This window comes from Chrysemys picta, chromosome 11 (genome assembly GCF_011386835.1).
Source record: "Chrysemys picta bellii isolate R12L10 chromosome 11, ASM1138683v2, whole genome shotgun sequence".
NCBI lineage: Eukaryota > Metazoa > Chordata > Testudines > Emydidae > Chrysemys > Chrysemys picta.
This window is the reverse complement of record NC_088801.1, coordinates 30,287,845-30,315,691: the sequence shown is the minus strand read 5'-3', so window position 1 is coordinate 30,315,691 and position 27,847 is coordinate 30,287,845. Positions and strand designations below refer to the sequence as shown.

The window sequence follows — 27,847 nt, the reverse complement described above, 5'->3', positions numbered from 1 at the left end:
ATGTAAAGCAAGTTTTTCTTTTTTTTAAATAAAGATTTTAATTCTTAAATTTAAGTGAAGGATAGAAAGATTTTATGTCTATTATAACAGAGGTTAAAGTATATTTTTATATGGCTTAAGCAAGATTTGTTTTATTCTTTTAGTGGTAAAAATTGTGTCTGAATGTTTATATATATTAACCGACCATGTGGATTTTTGGTTGTTGTTTTGGTTTTTTCTTTGATTTTTTTTTTAAAAGCATGAGGAAATTTCTCTCTTGTGGGATCTGTGGGAGGGAGCAGGATAAAAATGCAAGAAACAATGCGGGAGCAGGATTTAAAAAAATAATCCTGCACAGGGCTCTACAAGAGAGTTTTTAAAAAGTTCCAGTTCTAAAGTGCCTTTTGTACCTTTTTCTTCTGTTCACTCCAGTGAAGTTCCTTCCCCATTATATCAATAATTCTTGGTAGGGCTTCATCAGCGGCTTGCACGTTCAAGAAGGCCAGCCGAGTGCGACGTGAAATCATATCCACTGCAGTGCAGGCATACTCTTTTACCCCATACATAATCTAGGATATTAGAATTGGATAAAAAGATAAAAAGAAAAATGTAAGATTCTACAGTGTTTGGACATGGGAAAAGGCTGATCCTATGTGGGAATGGGGGAAAAAATAGCATGAAGCTTTGGTAAATGGGGCGGTAAGGTGAACAAGAGCACTGGAGGGAGCTGATATGGAACCTTATGTGTACGTGCACACAAGGCCATAATTTGCTTAAGTGATTGAAGAAAATGGGATTTGTATGAAGCAAGCCCCCCTTTTTTTGCTACAATATAAAAAAGCATCTGGGCTCACGTGTCTAAATGCTTTTAATAAAAAGTTCAGAAAAAAAAATTATTCCATGTTTTACTCAAATAAATGTATGTTTACATGCCAGATACAGTCTCCATCCCCCTCTCCTACTTCACAGGGAGGGTGACTAATAATCACCACAAATTACAGAGACAATAAGCTAGCCATTTTCACATACCTCAGCTTCAATATAAGGAAATTCAGATACAAGGCGTTTTCCAACAATAGGCCACCTCTTTCCAGTAACTTGGGCTATTTTGGCCACCTCAAAAGCCTTGTCACCATATGTAGAAGCAAGGTGCTGAGCCACCTACAGAATTAAGAGCACATTTAGCGAACACTACGTCCCAGCACCTTCTGAAGCACAGCTGAATATATATAAGCTAGTCTTGTCAGTTCTCCCATAGCCTGTAATAAATAGGCTGAGGATGGTATTAGATTTTGATTGTGTGGGAGGAAACAAGTTGCGTTGTGAATGCTTAGACCAGCACTAACACTACTATGCATGTATCAATGTAGCAGTGACTAATGATGCTTCAGCTCCTTTCTGCTACTGTGATCACCTCTGAAGAATAGATTTTGTTGGGCTTGAGGTGCCAAAGACCTAGGTTGTCATACATGTTTAAAAACAGAGGGCATAGCTTTGTGATTATGCAGACGCTGAAATAAAAAATGCACATGGCTTTTAGTACTCCACTAGCAAAGAAAATTTATGACTGGATTTCTCTCTGATACAATTATTTCTGCCCTGACCAAACAGTGTAGTCTTATGCCACTTTGAGAGACCTTAACACAGGCTGTGCTGCCTCTGTTTATTTATTTGTTTTAATGTTATTGATAACTAATACAAACACTGAGTAGAAATATAGTTGACTCACCTCACTTTCCAGTCCGTAATCTTGGACCAGCCTAATGTAAAGAGTAGGACTCCAGTCCTTAGCCCCCTGCAGTAAAAGTCCTACCGTCTTACATGGACCTGCCTTTAGGTTGTGAGCCTGGATGGCTGCATCAATGGTATCTTGTGCCATGGAGCGATAAGTTGTCCATTTCCCACCTGCAAGCAATTTGTTTTGGTAAACTAGTGGAAGTGTGTTGCATTGGCACTGGACTTCAACTAGTAAATCACTTGTTCGCTACTAACTAAATAATATCGCTTGTTTCTTCAAATCTGTTGTACAAACATTCACTACCTTCGACTTAATACACTGGGGAATCCTGACAAAGCCATATGAGATATCTGAAATGGATTTCCAGTACCTGCTATAGTAACAAGGCCACTGTCACTAACAGCAACAACGTGATTCCGAGATATTGACTGGGTGTCTTTAGAGCTGGGATCTGTGACAAGAGGACGAATGCCGCTCCATGCTGCCAAGACATCTCCTCTTCTCACTGTTTAGAAGCAAATAATGGCCAAACAGAATTAGAAAAAAGCCTTCAGAATTAATCAGTTTCTTATTATTTTCTGATTAAAAACAAAGATTTCATTTTCTTAAAATTACTCTGGCACAAATAATGTTTACATTTCTCCCCCCAAATTCACAGGCCAGATAGGCAAGGACAGAAGTATATGCATCCTCAGTTTGCTCACCTCCTATGTCTTAAAACAGTGTCTGTACAATGTTATTGAAATCCTATCTAATACTCACAACCCCGTTGGGAGAGAAGTATTATTATTCCCATTTTGAAGATGGGGAAATTGAAGAACAGAGAAGCTGACGTGACTTTCTCAAGGACAAGAGAGGGATTCAGTATCAGAACCGGGTTACAATTCCAAGATTCCTGGCTCCCAGTCATGTGCTCAGACAACCTCAAATATGATGGAAATTAGGATACTTGTGATAGCCTGTGGATTTTATAATTCCAGCACACTTTTTTTTATTTCTCCCTACAAACACCCTGCTCGTTTCTTTTCACTACTCTCCTTTTACAACTATTTCTAACTGCCACAACCTATGTGGCTGCATGGTATGTTTCACACTGACCTATTATTTAGTTATCTCATAGAAAGCTGGTCAGCAGCAACTTGTACATGCAACAGTCCACATACTAGTGCATCAAAACCACCTGGTCAACAACAGCTGAGTAACAATTGGTAACCAGAATCAAATAATTATTTGGATGATCCTCCTAATAGCTCAGCTGCTAACACAGTGATCCACTATGCAATATTTAGGGACATCTCAGAACCTTCTTACTTTTGGGCCAGCTAGGCTAATGATGCTTTCAGCTCTCTGCACAAAGGTTACCTAGCATCTTAGCATCTTGAGGTCACCAAGACCACAATAGAAAGTCAAAGGGAAAGTGTGGGTGAAATCCTTCACTGCCAAGCCTACACCTGTTATTTGAAAGGGGGGGAGAAGGGGAAAACACCTGGAGTCTCATCCTGCCCCCACCAAAATATTTGTCCTGATGTGGCGGTTCAGGGAGAAACAAAGAGCTTCCCCCACCGAGTGTCCAGCATGTGAGTAACCAGGGGCTGAACTTCTCCACAAAATACTTTCATGATGTATGTAGAGATGAAATGGGGGAGGGGTTCCATATCCCAGAAATCTCTCACCAGTTGAGTGGAACTGATGATGGTTTGCTGTGGGCAGAGAGAATTGGTCAGGTGGTTTTTTGCTAGGGTGGGGGTCAGGATAATAGTAATTTTATTTTTAAAAAGGAAAAGATGTTCTTTTCCTTGAAATCACTAGGTTCTCACGCTTAAGCCCTCTATTTGTGTTCTATACCTTGAGTTAGAGTTTCCTCTGGACTACCTCAAAGAGTCAGAGAGCCACTACAAGACTGACTTTTCTTTTCTTTTTTTTTTTAAACCAGAAAAGCACAGTTGGTCTCAATCAACACTGTAATTGGCATCAACACTATTTAAAATAATGCAATTGCCATTCTGCTATTCTCGCATCTTGAGGAAACTGTTTAATTAGGAGAATGTAATGGCTATTATAAAGGAACACATCGGGTCTTTCTGAGCCCTAGATGAATTAACACCACTACTACTGTGTAGCTTTATTTTTATTTTTTTTATGCCTTGTTACACGGAAGGTGAAAGATTAAACAGGTAAATGAAAGCTCGCTTTCTCCATCTCTTTCTAAGGTGTCAGGAAGGCTGGATCCAGCAGGGACAGAAGTTGAGTGAATTTATACATCATATGACCATAATATAAAAACGAACAGCTGAGACGATATACGGCGCCCAGTTACTGCTCTGAGAACAATCAGCACTACCATGTCTCAAAAACAAACAAACAAAAAAAACTTCCAGCAGTATAAGCTTTAAATTTTTTCCATTTAGCCTTTCAGTGAAGAGCTCACTCCTGCCCCTCTTGACTGACTTTTGTCCCTCAGGTTAACATGTTAAAATTATACATTTTGAAAAAGGAACTTATAACAACCCCAGTCTTTCCATGATACTGTTTCTCCTTGTCCCGTTTCTTTATTTTAATCCCTTGATATGATAGGGCCTGTTGCTACTCCCACTGAAGTCAAGACTAAATTCCTTGGAACAGGACATCTCTTTTTCATCTTCATGCACACTTATGAAGCTATAAAAATTAATAACTACCAACAACTGATGTATCCAAGCTTCACTCCATCAAGTCACAAATTAACACTTAGCAAATTCTTCAACCACCAGGGCTGCTCTCAAGACTTTAGGAATGGTTGGAGCACAAGGGTAAGTCAACCAAATGGTCTTAGGATGTTGCCCAAAAATAGAGGTTTAACATGAAACAGGGAGCTTAAAAACCTTACTCTATGTGTTGGCTTAGGGTATGTAGTGTAAATTGCAGCTTGAGGAGACATACCCATTCTAGATATAACTGAGATAGTGCGCTAAAAATAGAGTGTAGACACAGCAGTGCAAGTTGGGGGAAGAGGTTAGCTGCCCAAAGTACCATCCATCCGAGACCCTAAATACGTACTCAGGATTGTTAGACCCTCGCACCACCAATGGCTACATCCAGTATGCCATTGTGATGGGGGACACTCACCTCTCATGAGCACCTCTTGTTGGCAGAGTGCGAACCAGAAATCTTCCCTTTTCTGGTGCTCCCTGTTGGCTATTGCCAGGCAGGTCTTCAGTGGCTCATCACATGAGGGAACCCCTTCTGGGGTAACAAAGGTACAACAGGGCCTATCACAGTGCCCTGGTTCGTATCTGCAGCCCTGTCTTTGGGCTCAGTTCTCAGCCCCTTCTGGGCTATCTTTAAGTCCGTGTCTGCCCTATATAGAGCAATGTTCCCAGGGCTTTCTTCCTGGAGACTCCAATACCTGCCCTTCACTTGGTCCTCTAAACAAGCCTTATCCCCTTCTTGGGGCTCAGGCCACCCTGCCAGTGGGGGGACCCGGGCCCACCCACTACTCTGGGTCCCAACCTAGGGACCCTATAAGTAGAAGTCATGTGCTGTTTCCTGTAATAGTTGCTGCTGCTGCTGCTATTCCCTGGCCCTCTTCCCATGTAGCCCCTTCCTCTTCACCCTTACCACAGGGCTGAAGTTATCGCTTATGGAATGCAAATGTCACCAGAACCAGACTTCTGGCCCTCCCTTAAGCTCCAGCCACCAGCAAGGATCACCCTTCCTTATTCCTCTGGTCCCTGCCAGAACTAATCTGCTCAAGCCCTGTAGCTACTTTTTAACTGGGCCTGCTGCACTCTGACTGCTTCCCTACAGCCTCTCTGGGCAGGCCTGAAGGACCCACCTTTACTGCTCCTTTTTTGGGGTGGGGTAACACCAGCAGGGGGATCAAAGGACCCAGTACACCCTATCACAGTCTCCTTGAACTGGAAATTACATCTCCAGTTTGAAATGTAGTCACAGCCTTAGAAAGTAATTTAAAATACATGAGAGATTTTCCAGAGCAGTGGAATGGGCAGGGTTAGAGAATCAAAGAACAGCATTATCAGTGTCAAACATTTTACCCCACTAGACTCTAACCTGAAAAAAGGCATCCAGAACTAGAGAGGTCCATTGTTCAAACTGGAAAAATCAAAAGGCTTGAAAACCAACCAGTAAGTTAAATCTGTGCAACGCACTCATGTCTCTGACTTCAGATGGGTATTTTCTCTTCATGCATTTAAACATGATAGGTATCATTTTTTTCTGTCTGCATGCCTGATATTTTGTTTCCAATACACTTTTCAAAAATTCTTCTAAAATAATTGGGTTACTATCCCAAGCTCTTATCTGGACAAATAAATCTTGTGGAAGTATATCCAGGTGCACACACAGCTATGGGTTGAATGCATTTTTATTAGCAGAGCTCCAGTACTCCAACAACTTGTGCTCCAGACTAACCTCCAATATTGCTTGGGTTCTCAGATTACTATACAGTGACATTAAAAGGGCCCCATCTTACATATTTCATAATCAACAAGAGTCCATGTGGTCCATATTCAACTGTCCTTCTCAGGTACAAGAGATATTGTAAGAGGATTTCAAACTTCCCATCCTCAGCACCATTAGAGACAAAGTTATCTTGATTTTTCCCATCCTATCAGAAAACATGGCCAACCAGCTAGATGTTTATCTATGCTATTTCTTGGTTCCTTGTCAGTTATTAGTATGCCCGTAAAACCAATTTTAACTTTTCAATAATAGATATAAAACCTGAAGGCATCAAATAGTAAAAATAAAAAGCCCTCGGAGGTATAACTAAATACAGCATACCCTAGCCTCTAAAAAACCATCTACTACTTTGCTTCAGCCATGTGACTTATTGGGTATGTCTATACACAATTAAACACCTGAGGCTGACCTGTGTCAGCTGACTCAGGCTCACAGAGCTCGGGTTAAGGGGCTGTTTAACTGCAATATAGATGTTCGGGCTTGGGCTGGGAGCCAAGGCTCTGGGACCCCATGAAGGGGAGGATCCCAGAACTTGGGTTCTAGCCCGAGCCCCAAGTCTACATCACAATTAAACAGCCCCTTAGCTCGAGTCAGCTGACAGGGCCAGCCACGGGTTTTTAATTGCAGTGTAGACATACCCATTGAGGCCAATTACTGCAAGATACAAAGTCCATTCCTCTTACATACCATGGGGATGGGAGCACTATGAATGCCTGCAGTAGGTGACATACAGTTAGAGAAGTACACCTGCATAGTGCATTGATAACCGTATAAGGAATCTGCACAGGCAGCCTGAATTTTTCCATCAGTCCGCAAAGCCATATTTTTTGTGATGTAGATCTTGCATCTTTTTTAATTACCGTAATTAAAAGATGTTCCACATTATTTTTTATAATATATAAAATACCAAATTATTTAAAAATGCCAAGTTATAACAAATTTAATCTCTTTTCAACACAGGTTTAGCATAGATCATATCTGTTTATACCATTAGATTATTTATTTTCAAAACCACAAGTAGATTCTATAATCATTTCACTTTTTAAATAAAACATGAGAACAGTAGAGGCTTTTATAAAACTTAATTGTGTTGCTTATTAAATTTACAAAGGAAAAAATTGACTGATTTGTTTTATGATGAAGCATTTTGGGGTATGTTTTTAGATTCTGCTTTCACATGACTGATAACTGAAAATCGATAACAGACTATAAAAATATCCCAAAAGAGCACTGAATAGATTTAAGAATCGATGTTGCTCTGCCAGCATGTTTAACCCGCCAAAATGAAGTGCTAATCACAGAAATAAGATACCATATTACATTTATAAACTATAAAGAAACTAGAAAAAGCAGCATGTGTGACACTATAATTAAATAGTTGGAACACATCCAAGCCTGTGTAAGTTGATAACCCTGGCACTGTCTCTGGCAGCAAAAAAGCAGGTCTGCAGTGAGTTGATACGGCCAGCACAGTTGTTAATTCAATAACAGGCAATCTATAAACACTGCTAATTGCATACGTGAAAAACAGCATGCACCTAGGTGGGTTTCCTTCAAAAGCTTTAAACACTCCAGAAAACTACTTTTGTGAAATACCTTGCAAAAATTCTGTCCTATTCAATACTCTGAGCCATAGCTTAGTTCAACCAACCACCTGCCTGGCACGCCACATCATTCTGATTAACTTCTGCTCAAGAGATTTGATGGTACATTTTTTGGATAGATCATTTTTCTTAACTTGATACAAAAACAGAACTATGAATTTACCCATTTCAGGGAAGAATAAACAAGTAAGCTAGAGTTTTCAGCCTCTGGATAGAAGGCTTCCTAAATCTAACTACAAGACACTGTTACATTCCCAGCAGGCAGAGTGCTTTTCAGATTTACTTTAATATCTCTGCTAACGCAAACGTTTTCACAAAATCATTTTAAAAACAACGGTGAAGGGGACAGGATGGCTAAAGGGTTTGGTAATGAGATAGGAAGCCTTTCAACCCTAAACCACCAATCTGAATGCAAACAGGCCATTCCCATCTGAGTGCCCTATATCAAACGAACCTCCCAAGCAATCACTATTCTATTTTTAAAAATTTGCTTTTAGCTCTTAATCCCTCCCGCCCCTGAACTGAAAACTGACCATTGGATACGTGCCAATTTTTATTTTTTTTTAAAAAAAGGCAAATATTAAGGACAAAGTGGTTAAAAAAATACAAACCAGAATTAAGACTTTGGAAGAGTCAAGAACTGTTTCTAGACAAAAAGTTGGTTGAGGCTGGTCAATAAACTCACGCTTTGACGCCGGATGTACCCTCAAGTGTTCCACATCTTCCACCACAACAGTGTATGAAGGGTACATCTGACAAAGCAGTAATTGCATTACCCTGGAATGTTGGTAAGTATGACCTTTACGTCACAAAGTCCCAAAATATCAAAAGCATGGTAAATCAAATCACGCAAAACTTTAGTGATAGCATAGTTTCACTTTCAGACATTGCAGACACAACAGCACCCCTCCCGTCAAAAACAAAGTTCGTTAAATTTACCTTCAACATCACAACTCAGATAGTTGCGCACTTCAGTCAAAATAAAGTTAATATCTTCCTCTGTAGGTATTGGGTGAGGTGTGACCTCAGTTGGAGTGTCTGTGGTTCCGGCAATAGTCATCTTTTCCCATGGCAGGAAGAAAATCACTCGTCCGTCACTAGTGGCTGGGTCAAGTAGCCCCATGTTATCGGGGCTGGAATAAAGACAGGTTATTCATTTTCAAGTTCTGACATCAAATAAAGTATCTAGTTTATTGACAAAATCATTCGTCACTAGAATGAATTAACTGACACTGTTTTTAGTCAAACAGAACTGCAAATGAAGTTTTGTTATGTTCTTAGGCCAAGATTTTCCTAAGTGGCCAATGATTTGATCTTTTTGTATCTTTATTTCTAAGTCTCCAACTAGTCATGTTCAAGGAACTTGATTTTCAAAAGAGTGGTGGGGAAATCACGCTCTTAAAAAAAAAAAATTCAGGCTCCAGGCATCTCTCAAGTTGAGCCCTCAAAAGCACGAGTCACTGCTGAAAATCTTGGCCATAAGGATTTTTTTTTATTTAAAAAATTGTGAATTTTAAGAACAGTGATGTGAGAGAGATGTGGTACAAACTGAATACCTTAGGTAAGATTTTTAAAGCAAAGAATGGATAATGAATAAATACTATGCAAATAAGGTAAGGTGAAAAACAAAGGGTTGGGGAAGAACCATGAAATGAAGCTTCCAATTATAACAAATACAAATGAGCTCCAGTATGTCTGCAAGGAGACAGATTTAATACAAAGTTATTGCTTTGTGTGTATTTATAACTTCTTTGCTACTTACAATTTTAGCACGAGGTGGATAAACTTGTAGGATATATAAAAAGTGCAAAAAAGTGCACACTGTTCCCTTATATTTACTATAAAGATTTACTTTATTTACAGTAAGGAGCCTATGATTCATAGAAATATTTTCCTTGCAAGTATAACATAACTGATTTTATTAGTGAAAAGGAAAGAAAGGAGCTAAAATGTAAGACAAAAGGAAAGTAACGTTAGAAGTCTTGTCTGTACTTTGAGACCAAAACTTCTAAGGAAGTTATAGTAGCCAGTTACACAACTGTGAGCCTAATCTAATCTCCCAGTAAGCACCTTAAACCAAGCAGCTAAATGCAAATTTTTGGCACTATCTTCTTTTAGTATCTATGTTTGTCTGTTATATGTTGGTGGGCTCTGTATTTCAAGACCCTAAACTCAAAGAAACTGCCTGAAAACACCTTTTCGCTGTTGACATTTTGAAACATGAGCACTCATTCCCACCCCTTTCCTGATTCAAAAACCAGGTGACAGTGAAACCACTTTCACTGTATTTCAGTTTATTTTTAATGAAAATCTTCCATAACAAAATATTAGTGTAACATAATTAGCTAGACAGGGGTTGTCAACTTTTCAGAAGTGGTGTGCCAAGTCTTCATTTATTCACTCTAATTTAAGGTTTCGCGTGCCAGTAATACATTTTAACCTTTTTATAAGGTCTCTTTCTATAAGTCTGTAATATATAACTAAACTATTGTTGTATGTAAAGTAAATAAGGTTTTTAAAATGTTTAAGAAGCTTCATTTAAAATTAAATTAAAATGCAGAGCCCCCCGGACCAGTGACCAGGACCTGGGCAGTGTGAGTGCCACTGAAAATCAGCTCACATGCCGCCTTCGGCACGCGTGCCATAGGTTGCCTACCCCTGAGCTAGGAGGTACATACCTTGCTAGTGCTGCATTATCATATTAGGACACTCAGCTGTAGTCTGAATAAGGAAGAATACTTGGTAATAATTTATGATTCCAAAATGAAGTATTTGGTTACATTATAATGTTGCTGAATATATATCATTTAATATTTTTCACATTAAAGAGGGTCATTATTGTATCAAATGAAAATTAAAGTCCAGGCTTACTGCTATTCCCCTTCTTCATAGATCTCTATGATTCAAATATGTATTGTTATTGACAGATATTGCCGATATTAAGTGGATGCAATTTCATGTATTAGAACTTTTCTCCCTGAATTTGTATGTGAACGCTTATAAATTAAGGGGGTGGTGAAGTGGGATGAAATGTCAGTATTTCAAAATGCTCAACCTTGATAGGCGATCATCAAGCAGAGTCTTAAAATGTATGGTCTTGATATATAGAATCCACAAAAACCTTTTATGGACCCTAAAGCAAGGTTGACCAGGCTGCTGGATTACTTTTATTTCCATGAAAGTCACAAAAAGGCCCTGATCCAAAGACTATTGAAGTCGATGGGAAGACTCACATTAATTTCAATAGGCTTTGGTTCAGGCCCTAAGAGTTGCAAGTACTAGACACTTTCCATACCTTAAATCCATATTCAGTCACTACTAGTTGTTAATTGAAAGTCAAGACCAAGGTTTTGTTTAAAGCTTCCATAAAATGGATAGCTAACACCAGAAGCATAAAATATTTCCCAAATTCTAGTGCAAAGACTAATTTCATTTCAGTATTCAGAGAACAGTTTTGATATACTTTTATATTAATATTTTTCATTAATTCATGCTAGGATCAGTACACAGACAGGAAAAATAAATAAAAATGAATAGCTCTGTGTGTAAGGAATTTTGATCCACCTACTATTTGCAGGTATCCAATTTTTTAAAAAATTGGATGACCTTTATCATTTGAAAATCAAAATATCTAGGGTGAAACTAAAAAAGATTTCTAACTATGGTAACTGATCAGAAGTAACATTTTAAAAATAGGCATATGACTACTTTGAAAAAGCGCCCTGCCCTTTTCATTAATTTTTATTAAAAGGAGAAAGGAAAGTTGGACTTTCATTTACAAGACCCTTCCCCTCCCCTCCCCCCCCCCCCCCCCCCATGAAGCACCTGCTATCTGCTGAACATTTGTAAGCTGAAATACTTCTAGTGCTTACTGGGAGACCTTGCTGTATGCAGCTTCTTTTACATACAAATTAAGAGCCAGGCCCTACATAAAATATGCCCAGAACTGTGTACAGAATTCTATTAAGCATTTGTCCATCATGCTCTTCAGCTAAAGACTCTAGCTTGGTTATGGGGCATTCAGAAACAAAACCTTTTTGCTAAACCTGTAATGTGATGCAACCTCCTATTGTTTGTGTACCTGTCTTCTACAATTGTGCTTTCTCTTCCCTTAATTGTTATGAATGCTTCTTTTGATTTTTGTATTAAATATGAAAAGAATTGTTCATAGAAAGCTATTGTCTTATACAAGTACCACAAGAAAGTATGGCAGATGTAAAAGATATGCCATTTCAGCAGAGTTGAGGTAGTATAGGTTGCATTACAGTAAATTGATATATTATAAAAGCTATATCAGTGACTTAATTAGTTCATCCCATTCACTCCATCTTTCTTCCACTAGTTTATCAGTAAGTTGTCCCATTTCTCTTCATTCTCTTACTCCAGTAACCACATTTTTGGTAAATTGCAACAGAGAATGCCAGATTTTCAGCCAGCAGCCTCCACTTGTCCATCCAAACTGGGCCCACTAGGGTTAATGAGCTTTCTTGGTGTGAATGCTAACACCAGTGTGTGAACGTGTGAAAGATTATTTGAAAGGCAAATTACACAGAATTTGTAGCAGGTGTCTGCATAGGGACAATCTGGAGCATCATCACAGGGAGGCAGAGTGCAACCTCAGATAAAAATACACACCAACCCAGATTTTTTAAGGGGTGTGGGACAAGACCTTTTTTTTTTTTAAACTGCCTGAAAACACCTTTTCGCTGTTGACATTCATTGATCATTAGCAGATATTCGGGCCTCACAGATCAGCTTCCCAGGGGAGGAGAAATCAGTTATGTGGATTCTGGGAACATGCTAAATATAACTTGTTTTGTTTACATACACAGACCAGTCCAGGAACAGAGGTGGTCACAAACAGCATGCAGGCTTTTTCCAGGAACTCAGCCCAAACACAAATGCCTGTTTCCCCAAGGAGAAACTGTGTCATGAATTGACTTTATCAGAGACCAAGGCAGAGAGCAAACTGTCCCACTGCTTCCACAGCTCCCAGAACTTTGAACAATAGAACTAATATCACATAGCACGTCTTTCCAAGATTGGACATTTGCTAGCACACTTGCAAAAAATAACTTGGATAACTGTAACAGTGGTAACTAGCAGCAGCATCTAATTAGTGCTATCTAGCAACATTATGATCAGTATGGACCTTGTATAATATGCACTTTCCAGGTGAATCGTTTTAAATCAGATTTGACTAAAATCAAATGGTCTGGCAAAATAGTGAATAAAAATAAATGTTTGAAAAAGGTGCAAGCGAGTGTTGGTCAAACTAAGTTTCAAGAAGAATGTTTTATATGTGAGAGTTCAGGGTCAGTTGGTCAACATGAAATTAAATGTCTTTACCCATGTCATATACATGCAGCAATCAATGCTACTCTTCTCAGCTGAAACACAATCTTGTTTGACATACAGATATAATGCCACTAGACCCACTCTTAAAAATATAAATGTGTGTACGTGTGCCTATTATATATATTTGAGAACAGATCTTTTAATCTTAAAAAGCCAGAAATGGGAATACTCCTGTGAGTAAAGTTACTCCCATGCAAGTGTTTGCAGGAATGCACCCAAAGACTACACCTAAAAAAAGAAAAAAAAATCTGGCTAGACTAGTGGTTATACAATTTCTGGACAGCCTTCTGAATAGAGAATACGACAGTAACCTAAAATGAAGGTAAAAGTGTGTACCTTTTTTATCATATACCTGAAAACTATAGCAAAGGAACAGGAGTTTCATGAGCTTTTTTTATTTTTTTAAACGGAGTATAAAAAGCCACTTTGCCTACTAACTCCATCAATGCTGGGCTAGATTGCCCTCTGAATCTGTACAGGAAAATACCACTAAAGTGAACAGGAATTATGTCTGCATGCATTGAAAACACATGGAAGTTGCATTTATTCACAGTTGCTATTAAAATAAAACTCAAATGGCTTCCTTGGACTGGAAATGTTATATAAGACTTAGCTCTGAGGTAGCTTAATTTTTAGAAAAGGTGTGGCTTATATTTAGCAGGTGATCTACGTTTGTCCTGAGAGAACAGATACTTTTTTTGTTTCTGCATATGCCCTACAATTAGTTGTGGAGAATGGGGAGGAAAGGAAGCAGGCATTAGAAACTCCTAGAAATCAAACAAAACAGGTTAGTCTTGAAGGTTCCAGCCTTGAAATGGCTAAAGAACAAAGGTGGGGAGAAGTATTTGGGAGGCAAAACACCACTAAATAAATAGGCAAAAAATATGTTAAAGGTGAGTATAAAGATAGGGAAGGGCTTATTGTGGAATTGTCTCTATTACAAAGCACAATGGATGACCTTGTAATTAAGGCCATGTTGGAACTAAGGCTCAGGAAATGTGGGTTCAGTTCCCAGTTCTGCCACAAATTTCCTGTGTGAACTTGGATAGGTCTTATCTGTGCCTCAAGTGCCCATATGTAAAATAAGAATTATCATAAAGCTTCCTTTCTCCCACCCTTTGCCTATCTTGTCGATTCACGCTGCAAACGCTTCAGGCCAAGGACTATCTGTTTATACAGTGCCAAGCAGAGTGGGAAGATTCTCTCAATTGGGGCCTCAATGGGTATGTCTATACAGCATTTTGGAGCCTACAGAAACAAGCCTCCCAGCCCAGCTTGATGAACCTGACCTGGTGCTAAAAATAGCTGTGTAGACAGCACTTCGAAGTGGTGGATCAGGCTGGAGCTCAGGTTCTGAAAGCCCACCCCTTTCCCTGGGCTTCAGAGCCCGAGCTCCAGCCAAAGCCTCAACTTCAAAGCACGGTTTACACAACTATTTTTAGAACACTAGTGTGAGCCCTGTTAGCTCAAGTCTGTCAACCTGGGCTGGGAGACTCACTGCTACGGTCTGTATAGATGTACCCCATGTGTTACTGGAATGCAAATGAGAGGTTGGAGTTTAGGGTAGGAATTTCTTTTTAAAAGAACTTCGAATAGGAGTTGGTGCCTAACTCCCTTAGGCTCTTTTGAAAATCCCACACCTAATTACTAAAACAGAAAAAATAGCTATATTGGCACATGAAGGATTCTTTAAATATCCTGGATACCAAAACAAGAGCCAGGGAAGAGCGAGGAGCTTTCATTGGGGTGGCAAAGTAAAGACTTGACTCTGAAGAAAACAGAGGAACTAAATTGTTTTTTCCCTTCTGAATCTGTACCTGATCATGAAAAGACCTCCATGGAGGATGCAGATGGAAGGAAACAAACAAAACAAGGTTTAGCAACTATTTAATTAAGATTAATCTAGACAAAGAATTGGTTAGACATGAGTTACCTCCATAGGAGATGCATAACATTAGACAGCCACAAGTTGAAGTGTTAATTATTTTGAGGAAGGCTACACAGATTACTGGAAATATTGGAAAAAAATAGTTTTCAATATTTAGGAAGAGGGGCTCTAGAAAAAGTTGAAAATTACATACCTTCAAGCTTACATATCTAGCATCTATATTGAGATATTTATAGACAGCTTAAGGATACATTTGGAGAAGTACAGTTTAATAGGTGTGAGTCAATATGGATCTGTGAAGGGTAAATCACATCCAGACAAATGATTAATTTTTAAAATGAAAAAACTATTGATTTAGAGAAAGGGGAATCTAGAGATTTAATATACAGTATCAGAATATTCAGAAAACTTTCAAAAAAGTTTCAGGTGATAAATTAATGAATAAAGTTTGTAAATGTGGTTTGGGTAATAGATTGTTAAAATGGGTAAAGAACAGGTTAGAAATAAGCTAACTAGCACAGAGTTTGGGTTACAAGGTGTGTATCCTTGGTGGAAACTGGAACCAATACTCTTTAAAAATGTGAATTCATGAGTTAGATTGTTGCATTTGCAGATGATAGTAACAGATTCAAGAAAGACAGAGTGATTTGGATACAAGTCAAGAATGGACCCAGAAAGGATACCATATATGGTGATACACATCAGAGTGCAAGGAACTAGAAACACAGGAAGAGGGAGGATGCACTGGATATACACAATGAAGAATGACAGAACAACATGATTAAAGATGAATGAAGCTGGTGCAATATAGCTAATGGTAGAAAGACTTCATTTGCCCTATCATCACTATTGAGCAGATGGACAGGAACTGAAGAGAACGAAGAGTAACAGAGGGCGTGGGAAAGACTTAGAGACATGCAGAATCTTCTTTGAATCCTTATACTCTCTTATCCACCACATGAAGTTCAAGCATCAAGAATTTTCATAACCCAGCTCCAACCTGCTTATTCACTTCTCCTATCTCATTCCCCACCTCCAATACACTTTTTCAATTATACCAGCCTTGACCCGCCCCATTTGACTGCTTCTCTTGCAGCAATCTGCCATGTTTCCCTCTGTGCATGGAACATTCTTCTTAAAACAATTCATAACACCACCTTCTCTTACTTCAGATCCCCCAAGACCATAATGCCTAGTCAGCTGATGGCTAGGTGGAGGGGCAGATGGAAACCGTTTGTATTTATTGTTTAAAATACTGCATGTATTTTATCCCACTCCAACACCTTTTATGTTGCTTGCCTTCTTAAATGTTACTCTTCAAAGCAGCAACTGGGTCTTTCTATCTGAGTGGACAGTATTTAACAAGCTGTGGTTACTATCCTAATACAAACAAAATAAATAATAATGCTGAAGTTTGACAGGAAAATCTTGATTAAGCAAATGCGCAAACAGGTGGCATATCAAATGTAATGTGTAAGCATAAAATAACGTATTTAGGTACAAAATGCAAAAATTAAGTAAAGTTTAAATAGCAGTAGCATAGAACAGCAGGGTGTGAAATGGGTCTGGGTTTGTCAATAGAAATAATATTTAAATACCTTATCCACTGTGCAGCTGAAGTAAAAAAAGCTATTAAGATATTTCCCTGTTTCAACAAGGGCCTCTAAATCCAAGAATATCCTGCAGTATCTTTATAAAGCAATTCATACATTCCAAGGCCAGAAGGGACAACTGTGAATATCTAATCTGATCTCCTGTACAACACAGGCCATAGAACTTGCCCAAAATCATTCTTGATTCAACGATTGGACCACACCTGGAGTGTAGTGCTGAGTTTTGGTTACTTTATGCAGAGAACAAAACAGTTAAATTGGAGAGTAAGCATATATGGAACCGATGTTAACTGAAATATGAAGAAACTTTCATATGAAGAAACAACAACAAAACTGGAATTAGTCTTAATTTAGTCTTAAGAGAAGACCACTAAAATATGAAGAAATTAAACTAGCTAAAGGTTACAAAATTAAGTCTAGTGATTTATTTGAGGTCACTAGACAAGCCAGAACTATCTATTCTCTCCAGGCTGTAGGGGGATTAGGTTTTCAGTTAAGAGGCAATACCTGTAATAATTTAAGAAGATAGTATATTATAAATAAGTGGAACGAACAGATAAATGGAATAGACTTCCAGTTGAGGCAGAGGAGTAAAATAGTATAAATGCAATTAAACAAAAACATGATGACTATAAGAATTTCAATAAGTTTAGTGGTGCTTGGGTTTAATATATGGTAAATTTAAGTTAAAATGGTATTAGGTGGGAGCTGGGAATAACTAATGGCCTTTTGGGGGGTTGGGAGGACATCTGTGACAAAAAAAGAAAATTATAATTTGAATTTGTAAGAAAACTTAAAAATATATAAGAAAACAGACAGTTCGAGACAGGAGGTGGCTATGGCCCACACAACACACGTAGTTTAAATCCTGTCTCCATCTCCACAGACATCAGCAGCAGAAAAAACAGTGACACTTACATATAATACACGTACATAAGGGAGAGTGTGAGAGAGACATACTGTAGCTACTTGTGTAAGGACATGAGTACTAAGAATAGAATTAATGAGAGGAGGAATACTATTGAGAGGAGACTATTAATGAAGAGTATCAAAATGTAAGAATCCACTAGGAAATAACTGCATTGTGTTAACATTACATTAATCAAACCTTATCTACATTTAGACATAAAAGGCTTTTACCTGATTACAACAAGACTACACAAAAATTTTTATAAAGGAGGTTACCAATGAGGAAAGTGGTTGCAATGAAATGACATATCTTCTCCATTAAGCAGCATTCAATTGGCACTCATAGTAGAGACTTGCTGCTAATTTATGTGTACAATTAAGATTAAATGTTATTAATATTTTTCTCTTATGGAGAAAAATCTTCCTTGGCCTTCTTAAAGTGAAATCAATGTAGTTTTAACTAATCAGTGGTATTGTGGAGGGGTTATGTGTGGGTAGACACTATTTTACAGGTAAAGAAATGCCCACACTGACCTACGCTGAGGAACAGAGTTGAATAAAGGAACTTTCTAAATTACACAGATTCAAACCACTCTGTTTATTATGTAATAAACGGACTGTATCCTTGCCCAAACACAAAACTTAACATTAAAAATTCTTTTAAAAAAAACTTCTGCTTCCAGGCGCTCTTCTCAAAGAAGAAGAAAGGCAGCTGACTTCATACACATGCTCCTGATAGGACATTAGAAAGCACCCTCTGCATACACTTATGCACTTACACAGAGAAAAGAAAGAGGACCTTGTAGTTACTGCATACAACTTGGAGTGAAGAGATCTGGGCTCTAATCCTGAATCTGTCATTGAATGTGTGTGTGTCAACTTCACCAAATCAAACTCAAGTGGTTTACAGTGTTCAGATGGAAGGCAATACAGAAATGCACAATATCAAACTCATCCCAGCCCTGTTATCTGATTAAGGAATAGGTGGATTTCTATAAGGTGCATGACTTCAGATACGTGGGAAATATGACCCTCATTTTATAAGGTTCATACTGCTAAGTAATTCAAATGAGCAGCAGTACTGAGCCTTGCTAAGTACTATGGTAGGAAAGGAACTGGGAGTGATTGGAAGTACACTCCTTGGTACCAAATGCTCATATCTCAGCTCCAACAGTCTCTGTTTTCTAGATAAAAAGTCACAGAGGGTCCTGCAGCACCTTTAAGACTAACAGAAGTATTAAGCTTTCGTGGGTAAGAACCTCACTTCTTCAGATGCAAGTACTGTTTTCTAGATGGTTCCAGGATTCATTGCACTGAGACAGCAGTTCCAAAAGTGGGAGAGAGAATTCTCAATGCAGATAAAAAATAGCTCAGTTTTATGGGACTGGTGTCCTTAAACAGCAGCAGCAAAATCCACAGGTGAATTGGGAGTAAGGGCAAATTCTCTGCTGGTGTAAATGGGAACCTCTCCACTGACTTCAATGGAACGGATTCCATTTACATCAGCAGTGAATTTGATCCTACATATAGCTCAGATCCACAAGGATTCCTTTAAACCTCAGAGTCCCCCACTGGGCTCGTTATGATTCCTTCCCAAGAGGGACTACCTTGCTGTCCCCATTCCCTCCAATCAACTCCTCAATATTTCCCAAATAAAAACTTTGTCATATTGCCACTTTGCCCCCTCAAGCAACAGACCAGAAACCCAAAGGTTCCTACCCTACTAGTGTGCTGGTTAATTTATGGTTTTAAATGCACACTGTATTTGTATAAACTGGCCCCAGTCATGTTAAAACTATACTCTTAGAAGGGCAATTTATTGGCAGTTCTAGCCACTGCAGAGTCTTTAACGCTACACAAACTCAAGAGTGGAATTTTCTATGTGAAAGACGCAAACAAATATCATCAAACTTTATGTCCGTAAGAGGTTTTATATATTACTTGCCCCTAAAATCAGTGAAGTCAGCTCTAGAATTCACTTAAAAAAAAAAGAACCCCCCCCCCCCAAAACTGCAGTCAATACTTCAGTTTCAGTGGGAATTTGCCCTAGCAAATCTTGATTAAGTAGTACACGATTTGGTTCTTTTTGAGTAGGATAAAACTGTTTTCCTAGTAGGCACAATGCCAGAATCCTGTGCATTCAAGCAGTACCATAAAAGCTGCAAATGTATCTCTACCACCTTACTCATTATAGACACAAGAAGAGATTGTTACAAATGGGCTATGCTTTGAATATCGTTACCTGTAATAACCAGGCATCACAATATGCACGCCTGCACTTGGCTGACAGATGTTTGATACTTCCTGATCATCCATTTTGCGCACAGAGTCTGTGAAAGGTCCTGTAGCATTGATAACACATTTGGCTTTGACATCAAATTCCTGCCCTGTGAAAGAACACAGCATCAATCACGTACCCCATTTGTTTCCCTGTTCACTGACAATCTGGATTATTAATTTATCTATTCACTTAACCTATTGTAAAGTATATTGTGTCACTCTAGAGGTCCCAAACAGCTGGAATTAACAAAAAATATTTCTTTTTTAAAAATTAATGTCAAATACAAAACAAGGAATGATACCCATAAAAGAGCCTTTACAAATATAATTGAGCATGCTGGACTTTCCCCCCCCACCTTTATTTCGTTAAGAACTGTATTTAAGAACAGATCATTGAAAAACTGGTGCCATTTGTGTCTCAAACCTTGAATTTGGTAAAAGGTATTATTGCTATGTGGAACACTGCATTTTACAATGTCAGCTTTGCTTGACAGAAGGCTTTGAATGTAAAAGCCTAGTCTACCCTGCCAAAGCATAAGGATTTGGACGGAAACCTGACAGAAGTTAAAGATGATTGACATTAATGACATGACACTGCACTTTGGAAATACCCCATCTTTGCTATTTCCAAATCTAAGATGTCCCCATCCTTTTTTTTTTTTAACTCTATAAATTCTGTGTTTCTTTAATGAACACATTTTGTTTTATTCTATTAATCAAAAACTGATAAAACTGAATAATTTCCCCAGTAGATTTTATCCAGTGAATGATGGGCTGCAGAACGCGAATATTTCTCTCCCTACACTGAAATGTGGCTTAAGTTAGAGGCCCATAACCAATAAAAGTTATTAGGTAAAGTTAGGCACGACTCTATAAATATCTCCTAGAATTAAATTGCAATCCTCATACCTGTAAGAACATCCCTGCATCGTGCGCCACAGACGCGCTCCTTCCCGCTCTTTGGATCTGTCTTCTTCAGCAAGTGCACCACTTCAGTGTAATTGGCTGTGGCAGCACCATACCTGGCAGCAGTGAGGGCGATGGCAAGGTTCATTCGTGCATCGTTGTGTTGTCCTGCAGCAGGGGACAGAATCAAAGGAAGGACATGAGTCACCTCAAGCCACTGACTTGTGGTATGGAAGTGTGTCAGAACCGATCTGTCACATCTGTCCCTGTCACATTGAATATACATGATGGCTGGTCAGGTCTAACAAGAATTATTTAAAGATACATTGTCTCTTCTAGGTCAGAGCATTAACCTGCTATTTTAACAGTAGAAAATGCAACTTTGTTTAGCACATGGGCATTTATAACATCCAAGATTATTGTCCAAGTAATGATTTCTATGTGATACGTGTTATGAAACAAAATTAGCATTCATTCATCTCAAACTTAGGTACAGACAAGTCATTTTTTGAAAGGCATCTTGTAATTCTGATACTGCAGCAATACAGCCTCTTCAGAATGTTTACTCTTGACAGCCCCACCGGTATTAATTAACAATTTCTATTAGCACATGTACTACATGACATTCAAAAAACAAGAAATGATCTTTCAGAGATTCCGGCACTAAGCCATCCGTTTTCTATAAACAGACATTTATTTTAGGTACTTTTCCAGTTCAAAACTAATGTTCAGCGTAAAAAGCATCAAAAAAAGAAGCAGGCAGACCAAGATTAAATTAATGAATGGCTTTTAACATATATCATTAAAGATTTATTACTGAAAATCCCTTGTTAAAAAGAAGCAAAAAAAGAGAGTGAGGGGGCACTGAGGGGAAGATGATTAATTACTTTAAAATAGTGGCATCACCTGAGACTTTTTTCTATTTATTATTGCCACTGAAGTTAAAATCCTGGATGTTCGCTAGGAAGAATTACTCTACATTGCAGGGGCAGGCGCTGTGTGCCCTGAATAATTAATTTACAAAGGGCTAGACTTATAGAGGTATGGTTCATTCCCACATGTTGGGATCAGTTCCCTCAAAATAATACTGATAAAGGGATGAATTTGTAATGGATATTGTTGTTGATTTATGTTGCCAGCACACCAAACATTTAGTATAAATGGTTTATGTAAAGTTCGGTCCTTCTGACTCTGTCTGTGCAATTCTGAGTAACCTTGCAAGTCATCTGTTCCAAGCTAAAAGGGCAAAGTTATAAAGATAGGATCAATGGCTTTGAGGCCTCTGCTTCCCCACCCCCAAAGTTCTCAGTCTAACACAGCTGAAACGATGCAGTGCAATCAACTTTTTTTTTTATATACAAATGTTATGCCAAGTGTGTGAACTCTAAAAGGGTAAAATGACAAAGATTAAAAAAAAAAAAAACCCTCAAAGAACTCAAAACCAAAATAATGCTCAAGGAGCCAAATGCTTTAGACCCACTAAAAAATTGAACACATCAGGAGATGTTATGGGCTCTCTATCACTGAAGATACTCAAAGCTAGACAACTATCTATCAAAGATGGGGGAGGAATAATTAAACCATACCACAATGCAGGGGGATAGTGAGATGGTCCACTGGAGACTAATGCAACCTCCACCCTAGTGACATCCATAAGATTGAGGGAATGCTCCATAACTCAGATTGGACTTCTGAGCCGTAAACAGTCTCTGTGGGATTAACTGCCTCCTGCCTTGCAGCAATTGTTTCAACGCCATGCCAGGAAGATAGCAGGAGGAAAGTTATTTAAAAGGTGATTGCGTGGCAAAGGCTTTCAACTCTTCTGGAGACATCCCACTTTACCCTGGTGTTTTGTTCTGGAGGCCACAAATCCGTCTTGATTCATTCAGGCCTCTCCAAACAGAGAATATGAAGGGCCTTCTAGACTGCCTGAGACCTAGAAGGTTGTAGATCTTGGTTCTGCAGGAGGCACTTATTCAGCAGAAAGGTCAGCTTGTAACAGAAGCCAATAAAAAAAAAAAAAAAAAAAAAAAAAAAAAAACCACAGCACAGCACAGCAGATAAAAGCTGCAGAGCCTACCAGGGTACAGAGCATGCATGCAAATAGACTATGCCGTGCTTTATACAGTGATATTATCAATCTACAGACTTGCAGGGAAGGCACTAGGCCTGAAGCCAATTCTCCTGACCAGATTTGACCAGTAGAAGAAATGGGCTCAACAGCTCCTCTTTGATGATCTGTTCATTTTTAAAGTCTTGTACAGGTAGCACCACTGCTGGACCCTGATCAGTATGATTTCTAATTATTTGATTAGAGGAAAGCTGAGGAGCTAGTTCTTCAAATTCTCTTTAGTCACGTTCTTGGTCTTCCCTGGGAAAGACCCTTCTGACAGTCACTGATGTACCTTCCCATCAATAATATGGCAATAGAAGCTAGTGCTTGGGATGAACTGCTTTTCCCTGGATGATCCCAGGAGTGGACTTGACAGTAATTGAAAAGCACAATTTAAGGCTGTGACTAGTGTTAAATTTGTTTCATCGGGATTTTTTTTTTAAATCTTGAAAGTCAACTTTTTCCACTGGATTTCAGTCCTTTTTGATTGCCTAAGTACAGTAACCCCACTCAGTGGGAGGAATACTGCAGAAGCAGGTGTTTCTAAAACTGAACAAAAACACATTCAAGCAACAAAGCACCTTAATTGTGTACTATATAAACTATACCCAAAGCCTAAACGATGCCAAGCATCTTCTCAGAACCTACAAGTCCCACTGACTTTGATAGGTGGTACAGGTGCAAGAGTTGGGCAGGTACTCAGCAAGTCCCAGGATCTGGCCCACTATATACAATAACCTGAAGGCTACACTAAGTCTGAGTTTCTCACCCTTCACTCTCATAAGCAAGGGGTTTGCTAAAATAACTTTCATTCTCAGCTATCTTTTTCTGACGAAAACTACTTTGACTGGATAAAGAATGTGTTTACAAGGAATTCAACAGGGCTGGAAATACATTGCTGCTGCACTGAGCTTTGTATTTATATATACACACTGTAGCCACAATGTATTGAATATGCTTTACACCAATCTACAATGCCTGATTCTTGCTCAGTTGCTAAGCATATATAATAGTTAGGGGAAAAAATTCAAACTGCCTAGTTAATATCTCACCATTAACACAAGACACTTTTTTCAACTGGTAGGAAATTTACTGTTCAAAAGGAAGTTCTAATAGCAATGGCTTGAACTAGGCAAGGTGCATGTAAGGCTAAACTTCTCTGACCCACATCAGAATTTGTATACTGGGGGCCAGATAAGACACTGGTCTGACTCCACTGACTAACAGGTCTACACCAGGGACAAATTTGCACCAGGAATCCAGCGGGTTAGTACATTAATAGGAGCTCTATGACTTGGTAGTGTCACTTTGGCAGAGGGCTTGAATTTCTTGTATTCTTTTCAATGTCATTTCAATCCTTCCTCCAAATCTAGCTTAGCATTCTGGGTTCAAACAAATTCAAAATCTCACAGCAAAACGTACTCAAAATTGCCAAATTTTGCCGTGTTTCATACTGAAATCGTATTACACTGAATTTGGCATGATTTCAAAGCAAAACTTCTTTCTGGATGGTTTGCAGTCAGTGTTTAGCCACTATAGTGAAAAGAGCTATAGCAATGCCTAGATAGACAGGTAGGCAGGCAGGCAATCAATATTCATGAACCTGTTGAGTGAACTGGGCACCTGGTTTTGAGTTTTGAAAATAAAACCATGTAAGGCAAATTTTATACACAGAAACCTGAACTGTAAGCATCTTATTTCTACAGCTCTACAGATGAACACTGAGCACTATAAAGACAAATACAAGAAGACAGGGCTCCTGCCCCAAAGAGCTTACAGCCATCTCTAGCATATGTCACACCATGCCACATCTGTCCCCATTTTTTTTCTTATAGAAACAGGTGGGATTATTGAATTGAATGCTTTAGGGTGCACAGGGCAGGCAGTGTCCAACAGCTAAATATATTTACTAAAAAAAATAAAGTTTCATATCAGATTTAAAGAGCTATTATCTGCCACATTTTGTAATGTAAAGATTTGTGGACAAATCAGCACATTTAGGACCAAATTTATTGGGAGGAAAAAGCAATTTTGCTTTTTTTAAAATGCGTTGTACTGATTTGCTTTATTAAGCCTTGAGCTTCTGATCTGTACTGTACTGGAGTGAATAATTATTTTTTATTATTAAAAATAAAACATACAATTAAAATACAGGCTTGGTATGTGACCAGCATCAATGATTCAAAGCAGTCTCTCTCTTTTCCTTATCCCTTTCATTAACACAAGCCTTTTGTTCCTGTGATGTTCTTTTTATCTGTTCGAATTTCTCCATTAAGCTATTTACTAGCTGAATAATTTAGCAATCAATGGTGAGCTCTGCTTTTCGGTCCAGATCTTGAAATGTCCAGATTTGAAACATTTGAGTAAACAGGGTTTTCATATACTTTGGGATTTTTTAAATTATATCATCTGTAGCGAACATTTACATTAAGTAATTCTGAGAGACGTGATGGAGTCCAGTGGAATTTTTATACTCATATGGCTGAACTGTCAAAAAAATCAGCTTTACTGAATTTATTGAAATTACACTGCAATTATATTAAAACCCCATGCTTCATAGGCACTGCCTTTTCTTGATTTCCAGAAGAAAAAGCTTCATGTGTTTTGTTTTCTGTACAGACCTACTCTGTACAGGGCATAGTAACAGTTTTTGTGCTCACTATAGCATTATTCACTAAGGCAAAGTACATTTTGTGAAATAAAGAGGAGCTGCCAGACAGAAAGGGTTTGTGTTTAGGGTTTTTTCTGTTTAAAGCCAAGGATTGGTAAATATATTATTTCAGAAAGAGCATTATCTGTTTTTACATTTTTATGATCCCTGTTACTGTAAGTCAAATGATGGTGCAATATAAGGACCCGTTTAAGTTGCACAACACTGCTTAGTTGTATGTTTTAACATATAAACTTTATTAATGATATAATTTAATCTTTGCGGATTAGAAATTCTCTTTCCTTATATCTTTGAAAATCAGCTGTTTTGCTTCCATCAATCTTCAGCTAAATACTGACCTCTCCATCTAAGTTTGACAGCTCTTCCAACCTCAAGATAATAGCTTCCATGTTTAATTTGCTCTAGAGATGACATGCAGTGCTTTTTGACACCTATACAATTGCCATATCAAGAGGATGCCTGGGAAATACAAGAATAGCTCTGTGACAAATAGCAAGACATTCATAAACACGTGGTTATTCCTAGATTATTTACTTGGGACAGTTTTTGTGCAAAGCCATTGGTTTTGACATGAGTCACCATGTTAAAGAAAGCACAAAGCCTAGAGTTTTAAATACAGTTTGAGTTGTACTGTACAAAGCTAAGGCGAACCGTAACATCAACTTCCTTTGCTTTCAGGGATAACCCACATTAAATCCTGAATATCTTTCAGTTTATCATAACATTTGGGAGATGATTTAAAAATAACAGTACAGACCCATCACCGTAATTTAGTGTGTTCGTTCAAATAAGGAACTGAGTCAGCTGCCTAAGAACTCACAACAGCTAACCTATGGGCAGTGAAGTGCTAATTTATTACTATGGCATTTGCCCTTAACAGCACCGTGCCCTGTAATGGTTATTACTTCATTAGTCCTGTTGCTTCCTATGGCCACTATTTTGGAAGTATTCATTGTTTTGGGTATCAAACTTCAGCAAAAATCTGACCTGCTTCAGAAAAGATTTGAATGACACCCACGTAAGAAGTACTTGCGACAAACAACTGTGGGTCAATCTGGCAAACATTCTAAGTTTTCTTTCCAATCTTCTCTCTCTGCTTTCACCCAGAAGGATGATAACAGGAAAAGCCAACATCTTTTAATCAATTTGGTTTCTAATTGCTCTCACCAAAAAGTCCAGCATCCTATTAGGTACAGTTTCAGTGGAGTATATGGCTTGCTTATCACAAAGTAATCCATCAGTGGTATCCCACCTTGTCTCTCTAATACCCTAGGACTCACACGACTACAATAACAACTGCATCTCAATGGTATGGCAATTTAGGTCACACGTTATGGGTCGGTCTTTCAAAACACTCAGCATTGGTCTATCTTTGCTCCAATGAGAGCAATAAAGCTAATACTGATTTTTGAAAATTCCTACCCTAAACACTCATATTGGGGTGCCTGGGAAGTTAATTTGGAGCCGTCAATCAACAAATTATTTTAAAATTAACAATGCCACTTGATCTGTAATGGCCCTTCTGTAGTTTGGACAAATGCAGTTTTCATTCCCTTAGCATGTACTGTTATTATTCTCCACGACTCTGTTGATCTTAGAGTATGTGCCATTCCCAGGAAAAAAAAATTCTCCCATGAAGTATCCACAACATACATGTAGTTTCATTTTCATCTGCACTAAGATTCAGCCAGTAGGAATTTCTGTGTAGAAATTTCTGGTTTGAATGCTAGAGGAGTTAAGATTGCCAGGAATAGTGCTCTCAGCACAGAACACACTAGAGCTGTCAAAGTCGTCATTTGTTCTGATATCTGCTGCTTTTGTTCTGACCTGTTTCAGACCACGGAAAGAAACCCTGTTTAGCTAATAGTGGGATAAGTTTCTTTTTTAAAAGGTTTAACAAAATATTCTATTCTGGGCAAATGTCATACTAGTCCATTACCACAGGCTACTTCAGGAGAGCAGTAAAGTACTCATTTTAATTATACACATTTTTCAAAGAACAAGGCCTGTGAGTAAATAATCCCTCTTTTAAAGCCCAATAGGATAATTTAGTTTGGTAGGACAAATTGAAAGTTTCTGAGGGGCAAAAATATGAAAGTGTACCATAGTAAAAAGCTCTCCCAACAAATTAACTGAGCTTGCTCTTTAAAAGCAATGGCCCTTCCATGAACTGAAGAAATACTCTGTCCATATACCACTGGGGTGGGCACAGTAGACAGACAGACGGCGCACACAGAAAAGAAGAGTTCTGCCTCTATATCAGGGTCTCCCCTCCCTCCATGAATGCTCGATAGGGGTCGAGGTCCACAGAGTTTGGAATGTAGGAT

At 38.4% G+C, this 27,847-nt stretch overlaps 1 protein-coding gene across 8 annotated transcripts in view; it reads right to left on the bottom strand.

The window, feature by feature from the left end:
- GPD2 (glycerol-3-phosphate dehydrogenase 2) overlaps positions 1-27,847 on the bottom strand; it is a 123,129-nt gene that overhangs the window by 14,167 nt on the left and 81,115 nt on the right. For all 8 annotated transcript variants that reach the window (XM_005296936.5, XM_005296937.5, XM_042860839.2 and 5 more), the window contains 7 exons: positions 20,740-20,904; positions 19,793-19,937; positions 8,722-8,915; positions 2,088-2,222; positions 1,709-1,884; positions 1,009-1,140; positions 390-548 (listed from right to left, as the gene is read on the bottom strand). In XM_005296936.5, coding sequence (XP_005296993.1) covers positions 390-548; positions 1,009-1,140; positions 1,709-1,884; positions 2,088-2,222; positions 8,722-8,915; positions 19,793-19,937; positions 20,740-20,904 — 1,106 coding nt within the window. The remainder of the gene's footprint in view (positions 1-389; positions 549-1,008; positions 1,141-1,708; positions 1,885-2,087; positions 2,223-8,721; positions 8,916-19,792; positions 19,938-20,739; positions 20,905-27,847) is intronic.